The 11,875-nt window shown below is 41.7% G+C and overlaps 1 protein-coding gene across 1 annotated transcript in view; it reads right to left on the reverse strand.

Annotated features, from left to right (window-relative positions):
- LOC126355274 (arylsulfatase B-like) overlaps window positions 1-9,675 on the reverse strand; it is a 77,969-nt gene extending 68,294 nt beyond the window's left edge. The window contains exons 1-2 of the mRNA XM_050005562.1: window positions 9,669-9,675; window positions 9,419-9,558 (exon numbers count right to left, since the gene is read on the reverse strand). Of these exons, the coding sequence (XP_049861519.1) occupies window positions 9,419-9,558; window positions 9,669-9,675 (147 nt within the window). The remainder of the gene's footprint in view (window positions 1-9,418; window positions 9,559-9,668) is intronic.
- Window positions 9,676-11,875: the final 2,200 nt, after the last annotated feature.

The raw sequence follows: 11,875 nt of genomic DNA on the forward strand, positions 1-11,875 counted from the left end.
GCGAGGAATGTTATATCCCTTAATAGAGAAGGTAGGTTACAAAATTTAAAAAGAGAAATGGAGATAGATGTAATGCGTTGGGGGAAGCAACAGGACTTATGGTAAGGCGAATACAAGGTTATAAGTACAAAATGAAATGAGACTAACGGAGGAGTAGGCTTAATAATAAATAAGAAAATAAAAAAAAGCGGGTAAGTTACTATGAAGTGCAAAGCGAACGCATTATTGTAGCCAAAATAGACATGAAGCTCACACCCAGCACAATAGTACTAATTTATATGCCAACTAACATTGCAGACCATGAAGAGATTGAAAAAATCAATGACGAGATAAAAGAAATAGTTCAGATAGTAAATGGATACGAAAATTTATGGTGGGCTGGAATTCGTTAGTAAGAAAACGAACAGAAGGAAAAATTGTAGGTGAATATTGACTGGGAGAAAGGAATGAAAAAGGAAGCTGCCTGGTAGAGTTTTGCACAGAGCATAATTTAATAATTGCTAACACTTGGTTTAAGGATCATAAAAGAAGGTTGCATAACTGCAAGAGATCTAGAGACGCCGGAAGGTATCAGATTGATTATCTAATGGTAAGACAGAAATTAAGGAACCAGATATTAAGCTGTACGAGATTTCCAGGGGCAGATATGGTCTAAGACCTCAATTTAATGGTTAGAAACTGTATATTAAAACTGAATGAATCGCAAGAATGTAGGAAATTAAAGAGATGGTATCTGGATAAGTTGAAAGATCCAGAGGTTGCTAAGAGTTTCGGAGGGTGCATTACACAACAGTTGACTAGAACAGGGGAAAGGAATACAGCAGAATATGAATAGGTAGCTTTAAGACATGAAATAACGAAGGCAGTAGAGGGTCAAGTAGATGAAAATACAAAGCATAATACAAATTCTTGGATAACACAACAGATATTGAATTTAACTGACGAAAGGAGAAAATATAAAAATGCGACAAGTGAATCATGGGAAAGGGAATACAAAGATCTTAAAAATAAGACTGACAGGGAAAGCAAAACGGCTGAGCAGGAATGGCTATACAACAAATGTAAGGATTTAGAAGATCATTTCACTAGGAGAATGGTAGGTTCAGCGCACATGAAAATTAAAGATACCACTGAAGAAAAGAGCGTAAGCTGTATGAATACCAATGGCTCAGATGGAAAACAATATCCAAGCAAAGAACGGAAAGCTGAAAGGTGAAAGGAGTACATATAAAGGCACATGTAAGAGAGACGTTCTTGAAAACAATATTAGAAAGGGCATTGGACGCAGATGAAGATAAGACGGAGATATGATACTAAAAGATGGATTTGATAGAGCTCTGAAAGATCTAAGTCGAAACAAGGGAATAAACGATATTCTGTCAGAGCTACTGACAGCCTTGGGAGAACCAGCCATAACAAAATTCTTCCACCTGGTGTGCTAGATGTATGATGCAGCGAAATACCATAATACTTCAAGAAGAATATAATAATTCGAATTACAAAGAAAGCAGTTGCTGGCAATTCTGAAAATTACCGAACTATCGCTTTTATAAGTCATGGTTGCAAAGTATTGGCAAGAATTCTGTACAGAAGAATGGAAAACCAGAATAAGCCTACTTCGGGGAAGATGAGTATGAATTCCGGAGAAATGCAGGATCACACAAGGCGATGCTGACCCTACGAATTATCTTAGATAACAGGTTAAGGAAAGGCGAATCTTCATTTATGGCATTCGTAGACTTGAAGAAGGTTTTGAAAGAGTTGACTGTTATATTCTCTTTGAATGTTTCAAATCAGTAAGGATAAAAGAAACTGACTGACCTGGAGAAGAGTGGGAAAGGTTAACGGATGAGGTGGAGCAAATAAATCGGAAACCGGCACGGATGGCAGTGTGACAGATATACTGGGGCACTGAAGGTCAGGAAGAGAGAAACAGCTGGGATGTACCGAGAAGGAAGCAACGCCGATGATTACAGATAAAATTCTACTTCCTGTTGAACGCAGAGTGATTCTGCATCTGTACTTTGTTCCGGTATCGCACAAATGATATTGAGAAAGAGCCGGAAAAGATATAGTGTAATGCCAGACCTACAGATCGTTGTTACGTTTCCCAAATACCTCGTTGAGTTGACTCTTTGATTAAGGCGTTGGACGCAAATCCGCGAGGAATCTAATTTTATGAAGTTCTCTTTTCCACCGGTACAAAAAAAGGGAAAGGAAACATTACGGTAAATACATTCTCGCTAAGCATAGCATACAGTACAACTGAGATACTTCGTTTATTTTGTTTTAACTGCAATTTATATGAATGTTACATGTGTAAGACAATTCACGTCAATCTGATGTTTCATGTAGTTTCACATCCAGACGGCTACTGACGGAGACAGCTGGTCATTAGGGTAGAGCAGTTAAGTTTTTCATGTATACCGACGGTCCGTCTATTTACGATCATAAATGCTATGCATTGTCTGGAGACCAAAGGCATGAGTAACATTGCTTTAGTGTAACTTCTGTGGCGAAGAGAGTTTTTATTATAACTTTGTGTGCGCATTAAACAGCCATTAATTGATTCATTCGTTGTTAGCCGCAGGCTCTGCCGAGTTGCTGAAGCCACCGGGACCAGTAGTCATTTGTTTTGAGATCATCATACTTCCAGTGGTTTGATGTGGCCCGTCACATCTGCTGAGCTAGCCTCTTCATCCACTACTTATACCTAACGTTCTCAATTATTTGTTGCAAATACTTCAACCTTTATCTTCCCATACCGTGTACCTCTAGTACAGTGGATCCCAGCCTTCTTAGACGATAACAGCTCAGTATAATCAGATATCAAGTAGTACCCTCCCCCCCCCCCCCCCCCCCCCCCCGCGCACACCATCGTCTCCGACGTCAATGCCTAATGAACCTTTGGAATGAACACTTATTTTCCAGGTGACGGAGGAGAGATATTTACTTTTTTCATATGTACAGGGCTATTACAAATGATTGAAGCGATTTCATAAATTCACTCTAGATCCCATTCATTGACATATGGTCACGACACACTACAGATACGTAGAAAAACTTGTAAAGTTTTTTTCGGCTTAAGCCGCACTTCACGTTTCTGCCGCCAGAGTGCTCGAGAGCGCAGTGAGACAAAATGGCGACAGGAGCTGAGAAAGCATATGTCGTGCGTGAAATGCACTCACATCAGTCAGTCATAACAGTGCCACGACACTTTAGCACGAAGTTCGACAAAGATCCACAAACTGCTAACTCCATTCGGCGATGGTATGCGCTGTTTAAAGCTTCTGGATGCCTCTGTAAGGGGAAATCAACGGGTCGGCCTGCAGTGAGCGAAGAAACGGTTGAGCGCGTGCGGGCAAGTTTCACGCGGAGCCCGCGGAAGTCGACGAATAAAGCAAGCAGGGAGCTAAACGTACCACAGCCGACGGTTTGGAAAATCTTACGGAAAAGGCTAAAGCAGAAGCCTTACCGTTTACAGTTGCTACAAGCCCTGACACCCGATGACAAAGTCAAACGCTTTGAATTTTCGGCGCGGTTGCAACAGCTCATGGAAAAGGATGCGTTCAGTGCGAAACTTGTTTTCAGTGATGAAGCAACATTTTTTCTTAATGGTGTAGTGAACAGACACAATGTGCGAATCTGGGCGGTAGAGAATCCTCATGCATTCGTGAAGCAAATTCGTAATTCACCAAACGTTAACGTGTTTTGTGGGATCTCACAGTTTAAAGTTTACGGCCCCTTTTTCTTCAGCGAAAAAAAATATTACAGGACACGTGTATCTGGACATGCTCGGAAATTGGCTCATGCCAAAACTGAAGACCAACAGCGCCGACTTCATCTTTCAACAGGACGGTGCTCCACCGCACTTCCATCATGATGATCGGCATTTCTTAAACAGGAGATTGGAAAACCGATGGATGGGTCGTGGTGCAGATCATGATCACCAGTTCATGTCATGGCTCCACGCTCTCCCGACTTAACACCATGCAATTTCTTTCGGTGAGGTTATGTGAAAGATTCAGTGTTTAAAATTCGTCTACCAAGAAACGTGCCAGAACTGCGAGCTAGCATGAACGACGGTTTCGAACTCATTGATGGGGACATACTGTGCCGAGTTTGGGAGGAACTTGATTATCTGCTTGATGTCTGCCGAATCACTAAAGGGGCACATATCGAACACTTCTGAATGCCTAAAAAAACTTTTTGAGTTTTTGTATGTGTGTGAAAAGCAATGTGAAAATATCTCAAATAATAAAGTTATTGTAGAGCTGTGAAATCGCTTCAATCATTTGTAATAACTCTGTATTTTTTAATCAAGAAATGACGAGTCCATGAGACCGTAGTTTGTTACTGCCAAAAACCTTTTTTTATATTTGGTTTATTCTCAATCATAATATATCATAAGTTAGGCTCCAACACCATTCACATCCCTGTTTTTCTTTCCATTGCTGTTATAGTCAAAATTCTACTTTTTACCTCTATGAACCTTGAATGTCATGCTTCTTTTTCACATGCTGAGTTTGGTTAGTGTATGATAGAGTGGATGATGAGTCAATTCCTAGTACATTGTGACTGCTACTCAGGAAAGGAAGCTAAATATCTGTATATAGCTACACTTGCTTCAGACACACCCTGCACTCCAATTTAAAATCAACCAATTTAAAATGCGTGCTCTATACTGACTATTCGTACGTAACTTGATGTCTGCATTCCTTACCTCTGACCTGATAGAAATTGAAAAATTTCATGTTGCTAATGGTTTATAACTGGCCACTGCACCGGTTATAGTAACTAATTATAATAACTTTACAATAGCCATTATACAGTTAATATTGTCTTGCGTTGTCAATTAATTCATTTATCTGTTTCAAAGTGAGCAAAGAAGCAATTTTTTGTCTATTTCCTAAGCATCAGAGTTATATGGTTTTTTTTCTGTGAGGTGCATACCTAATTGATCTTTTTCCATTGGGCCACATGCAGATACAAATTAGATTATGAGTTTGTGGGACCTATCACTTACTAAGCGGCGGTAGATCATTTGCTCATGTAGAGGGCAGATCTAATGTAAAGAACCAGTTTCTTAATTCCAATCATCTATTTACTAGTATTAGAGCTATTTCGAATTAAACATTAATATCTCGAAAATAAATTATTACACTGTAATTTACCTATTACCATGTGGTTTCAAAGATAAAATTCACAAGGCCTATTAATCAATTAATAACCTATTTTGTTGCTAATTTATCTCTCTGACGAACAACGTAGCACTTCAAATGCACCTAGTATTCGTTTGTACTAGTTATCCTGCGTTGTCCGATCACTTTTACAGCAGACGGTAATTAATACACTCCTGGAAATTGAAATAAGAACACCGTGAATTCATTGTCCCAGGAAGGGGAAACTTTATTGACACATTCCTGGGGTCAGATACATCACATGATCACACTGACAGAACCACAGGCACATAGACACAGGCAACAGAGCATGCACAATTTTGGCACTAGTACAGTGTATATCCACCTTTCGCAGCAATGCAGGCTGCTATTCTCCCATGGAGACGATCGTACAGATCCTGGATGTAGTCCTGTGGAACGGCTTGCCATGCCATTTCCACCTGGCGCCTCAGTTGGACCAGCGTTCGTGCTGGACGTGCACACCGCGTGAGACGACGCTTCATCCAGTCCCAAACATGCTCAATGGGGGACAGATCCGGAGATCTTGCTGGCCAGGACAGTTGACTTACACCTTCTAGATCACGTTGGGTGGCACGGGATACATGTGGACGTGCATTGTCCTGTTGGAAGAGCAAGTTCCCTTGCCGGTCTAGGAATGGTAGAACGTCTCCATTCGCCTGTCGCGACACCACTGGAGCCGGGCTGCACGATATTGGGGCATGAGCGGAAGACGGCCTAACGGTGTGTGGGACAGTAGCCCAGCTTCATGGAGACGGTTGCGAATGGTCCTCGCCGATACCCCAGGAGCAACAGTGTCCCTAATTTGCTGGGAAGTGGCGGTGCGGTCCCCTACGGCACTGCGTAGGATCCTACGGTCTTGGCGTGCATCCGTGCGTCGCTGCGGTCCGGTCCCAGGTCGACGGGCACGTGCAACTTCCGCCGACCACTGGCGACAACATCGATGTACTGTGGAGACCTCACGCCCCACGTGTTGAGCAATTCGGCCTCCCGCATGCCCACTATACGCCCTCGTTCAAAGTACGTCAACTGCACATACGGTTCACGTCCACGCGGTCGCGGCATGCTACCAGTGTTAAAGACTGCGATGGAGCTCCGTATGCCACGGCAAACTGGCTGACACTGACGGCGGCGGTGCACAAATGCTGCGCAGCTAGCGCCATTCGACGGCCAACACAGCGGTTCCTGGTGTGTCCGCTGTACCGTGCGTGTGATCATTGCTTGTACAGCCCTCTCACAGTGTCCGGAGCAAGTATGGTGGGTCTGACACACCGGTGTCAATGTGTTCTTTTTTCCATTTCCAGGAGTGTAGTTCTAAAACAACACGTAACAGACAGGTAGCAGTGAGAGAGAAAGACGGAGGAAATCTAATTCCTTTTTAGTATTTCGACTATAAAGGCTGTAGAAATTGTCCGCACGACGAAACAAAGACTTTTTCATTCGTCGTGAAAACCAATTACTCTCGGCGCTATACCTCATACTAGCCAAACTACGTGGAGCACGATTCAAATCATACTATAAAAGAAAACCAGCACTAAAGTTGACTTTGTATAACAACTTGGAATATAATGAAACAGTGCGTCCAATTTATCGAATGTACAGAAAAATAACTGCATTGATTGCTTCAATTAAGGAATGCTGTAAAAGTTACAACAGCGTTAACAACGCTATAATCCACTATTGTAGCTCCGCGAAATGGTACCCATTTTCTTGTGGCACTCACACACTAAAAGCGCATGTAGATGCGATATCAGATCTCATTACTCGGTGAGATCTAGGAATCCGCGTTGTATCTTCCATCTTCCAGATTTTTATTTTTCGTGTCCTTTCCACTGATTGATTAGAGGAAAGAGCTGAGCCTAAAACCACACGACATCTCGAATTTTACTGCTGCGAATAGTGAACCTCTTACTGCTTGTAGGTAGTACGAGTGCATTACGGCATGTTTGAGGCTCAGTAAGTTTACTGAATGCAGATTAAAAGAACGTCGTGCTTAGGAATTTGTGGATCATAAAAAACGTCTCTTAGGTACCTTTTCAGCACACTCATATGTAACGGTTTGCCCCAACATTACCGAATTATGGAAAAAGGATTAAGTGTCTATAGGGGAAGATGCGTTAAAGTGGCCTGTGAGAGAAAAGTGGTGACCGCTTATCTTCTGTCCTAAAAAGTACTGCTACCTGCCGAGTAAAAATCGTACTGCTTCTCTATGCAGCACCATTTTTGTCAGTGAGTTTGACAGAAGAAGCTTGATACGGTTTTTTTTTCTGATTTTCAGACTTCTGATGTGGAGAAACTCATTTCTATAATTCTTGTTATCTTACGTAGACTAATCCTTTTTACAATAGCAATGTTTTAAGAGAATATTTCAAATGCACTGGGTGGCCACATTTCTCAACAGCTTATTTTTAATTCCCTGACCTCAGTGTGTGACAGTTACTTCCATGTACCACGCATAATTTACAGTTTAATTCTAAATACCCTTATATAAGAAGCTATTATGCGTTATTCGGTAGTTTTGTGGTGGATTTGAATTAATTATTTAACTATAGAAAACCAGCGTTGTTCTGTTACGTTTGGTGTAGTACAAGAATCCGATTGAAAGCTGTCTGCTGCAGCTGCTTGATACTGTATCATACGCTAGAACATCAAGATGCCTAGAAAATAGTCCGGAACTCCAGGCAACGAACATGGGATTTAGTCACAAAAGAAAATGCGATTGAGGCAGTGAATAATAGCAATATCCCGTTTTTTGCAGAAGCAAAGCAATTAAATGTTCCCCATAATGTGCTGCAAAGAAAAGTTTTAGGAAATAATAGGGATGCAGTACGTGATAGCAAGATTACGAAAAGCTTAAGAAGTGTGTTCGATGAAGAACAAGAACAAAAAAAAAATTAATTAAATTTTTGAAATTTAATACCGATTTTATGGATTAACATTAATTGACCTATGGAAATTAGCATTCCAAGTGGCAGAGTGGAACAAAATACCACATACTTTTCATATTAATAATCTAAAAGGAAAAGTGGCCAGGCATCCCACATTAGGCGCTAGGGTAGGGAAGCGTGATGACTGTGTAGGCCTTCAGAAACTGTAGATGGTTCTTCTATATTACTTTCTTTTTTACTTTAAAATACATAGTGTGGCACGTTATAATATGAAGATTCAAAAGGTGGGGGTGTCAAGCTTTCATGTTTACTTTAAAATACCTAGAGTTATAACCTGTAAGATGAAGATTCAAAGTGCTGATGAAATGATAGTTATATCAAGACCCTAAGCTGTCGACAGGTATTAATATGCATCGACGAGGACAGTTGAAATTGTGTGCCGAGACCGGGACTCAAACCCAGGATCTCCTTCTTACATGACAGACGCTCTATCCATCTGAGCCACCGATAGCTCAGAGGATAGTGCGACTGCAGGGATGTATCCCTTGCAGGCTCCCCGTGAGACCCAGATTCTCAACTTAATGTCCACACACTACATTCTTAGTGACCCTGCCCATTACACTCATTACTAGCGGATGACAATCCTACCGAGCCCCGTAAGAGTTAGGGCAATGAGTGAGCATCCAGCATATCAAAGCGCTGAGGTGGCAAGCTTCTATCAGTAACCATGGTTTGGGGAAAATTCTATTTGCCTTAGAATGACCAGATCCCCCAACCTACTTATTGGACCTGACTTTCGAAAACTGATGTTCGATTCCAACTTCTAGCCGTAATTACTATATTGAGTGGGAGACTTGAGTATCATTCGAGGATGTTTATAAGTAACAGAAAAGATTCCCATTGTATTTTTGCTGCAGCCAGTATTATATGAGACTGGAGTTGGTCACTTCACACACTCGTACAGCAGGTAGTTAATCAGATAAAAGTACATGTCAGATGTTTTACGAAGAAAGAAGCAAAATATTAGTCAAGGGCCGCGCATTATTTGTGTAATAAAGAGGAACGTTGTCTCCAAACGTCAATAAATAATGTGTGCTGTATACTTTTATAATCACAGTGTTACGAAACTGTACATATTAGACAAAGACTGAGATCAGATATAGATTGTCGAACAAAAAGTAACAATTAATATTTTCGTTGATCTGTGTTACTGAAGAATGCACATGTACACCATTTGTATTCTTAGTGGTGTAGCTGTTATACACGCAAGTTGTTCAAAACAGGGGCTTTTTAAATGGTCAAAACTATTAAATCTGTTTCCGCAGCGCTTACCAGATCATCCCCAACGATGAAGATGATGTTGGGAGGTTTCGAGTCGGAGTCAAGTACGACGCTGGTACTAGCTCCAAACACGACGAAGGCGACCACCCAAACTGCAGCCAGTAGTTTGTCCATCTTCCTTTCCCCTGACACTGCAACCACCACACAGAGAGCATTACACAAATAATTATAACAAACATCTACGTAGTCATTGGAATATTAATATAATTTCTCCTTCTGTGCCATTTGGTACGTTTCTGACGTGCCATCCTTGCGCCAAAGGCTCGGCGACCACCCATATGTCGAGGAGGTGATTGCACCAATGTGTCTCCAACATCAAAATGCTTACAGTAGTTCCTGAGAATACCCTTCACGTACAGACAGAAAATCGCAGGGGGAACTGCAATTAGTTATAGTTCAGCCAATTTGCTCTTAATATTTATGCATTATATTGACGAACCTGAAATTTATCATAGTTCAGTCAGTTTGCAGTAAATATTTATGGATTACATACACCAACTGTCTTCGTGAATCAAAGTATTAGTAACAATCTTATCACAATCGCTATTCTAGTTCTGGGGATTTGCCTTCACAGGTAGGCAGAGAAAGCTTGAGGGGTAGGGTGAGGCGTTTGGGAGGTGGGGATTTATACCAGGTGGTTTCAACCAATGTGCAGTTACTCACCGACATCCACTGTGCGTTGTAATTATAGTACGACAGTGAAACAAGGTCAAATCCTAATTCGTTAATAAGGAGACGATTTACGATGGAAAAAATGAATTACAATTTGGCCACAACATACAAATCTGGCGCTGTGAATAAGAGACAAAATGGTTCAAATGGTTCTGAGCACTATGGGACTTAACATCTGAGGACATCAGTCCCCTAGAACTTAGAACTACATCTACATTTATACTCCGCAAGCCACCCAATGGTGTGTGGCGAAGGGCACTTTACGTGCCACTGTCATTACCTCCCTTTTGCCGGCCGCACTGGTCTTGCGGTTCTAGGCGGTGCAGTCCGGAACCGCGCGACTGCTACGGTCACAGGTTCGAATCCTGCCTCAGGCATGGATGTGTGTGTTATCCGTAGGTTAGTTAGATTTAAGTAGTTCTGGGTTCTAGGGGCCTGATGACCTAAGATGTTAAGTCCCATAGTGCTCAGAGCCATTTTGAACCATTTGAACCTACCTTTGCTGATCCAGTTGCGTATGGTTCGCGGGAAGAACGACCGTCTGAAAGCCTCCGTGCGCGCTCGAATCTCTCTAATTTAACATTCGTGATCTCCTTCGGAGGAATAAGTAGGAAGAAGCAATATATTCGATACCTCATCCAGAAACGCATCCTCTCAAAACCTGTCGAGCAAGCTACACCGCGATGCAGAGCGCCTCTGTTGCAGAGTCTGCCACTTGAGTTTGCTAAACATCTCCGTAACGCTATCACGCTTACCAAGCAACCCTGTGACGAAACGCGCCGCTCTTCTTGGGATCTTCTCTATCTCCTCCGACAACCGGATCTGATATGGATCCCACACTGATGATTAATACTCAAGTATAGGTCGAACAAGTGTTTTGTAAGCCACCTCCTTTGTTGATGGACTACATTTTCTAAGGACTCTCCCAATGAATCTCAACTTGGTACCCGCCTTACCAACAATTAATTTTATATGATCATTCCACTTCAAATCGTTCCCCAAGCATACACCCAGATATTTTACAGAAGCAACTGCTACCAGTGTTTGTTCCGCTATCATATAACCATACAATAGAGGATCATTCTTTCTATGTATTCGCAATACATTACATTTGTCTATGTTAAGGGTTAGTTGCCACTCCCTGCACCAAGTGCCTATCCACTGCAGATATTCCTGCATTTCGCTAGAATTTTCTAATGCTGTAACTTCTCTGTATACTACAGCATCATCCGCGAAAAGCCGCATGGAACTTCCGACACTATCAACTAGGTCATTAATATATATTGTGAAAAGCAATGGTCCCATAACACTCCCCTGTGCCACGCCAGAGGTTACTTTAGTGTCTGTAGTCTCTCCATTGATAACAATATGCTGTGTTCTGTTTGCTAAAAACTTTTCAATCCAGCTACACAGCTCGTCTGATATTCCGTAGGCTCTTACTTTGTTTAACAGGCGACAGTGCGGAACTGTATCGAACACCTCCCGGAAGTCAAGGAAAATAACAACTACCTGGCAGCCTGTATCTAATATTTTCTGTGTCTGATGAACAAATAAAGCGAGTTGGGTCTCACACGATCGCTGTTTCCGGAATCCATGTTGATTCCTACAGAGTAGATTCTGGGTTTCCAAAAACGACATGATATTCGAGCCAAAAACATTTTCTAAAATTCTACAACAGATCGACGTCAGAGATATAGGTCTATATTTTTGGGCATATGCTCGAAGACTCTTTTTGAAGACTGGGACTACCTGTGCTCTTTTCCAATCATTTGGAAC

This window comes from Schistocerca gregaria, chromosome 3 (genome assembly GCF_023897955.1).
Source record: "Schistocerca gregaria isolate iqSchGreg1 chromosome 3, iqSchGreg1.2, whole genome shotgun sequence".
Classification (NCBI taxonomy): domain Eukaryota; kingdom Metazoa; phylum Arthropoda; class Insecta; order Orthoptera; family Acrididae; genus Schistocerca; species Schistocerca gregaria.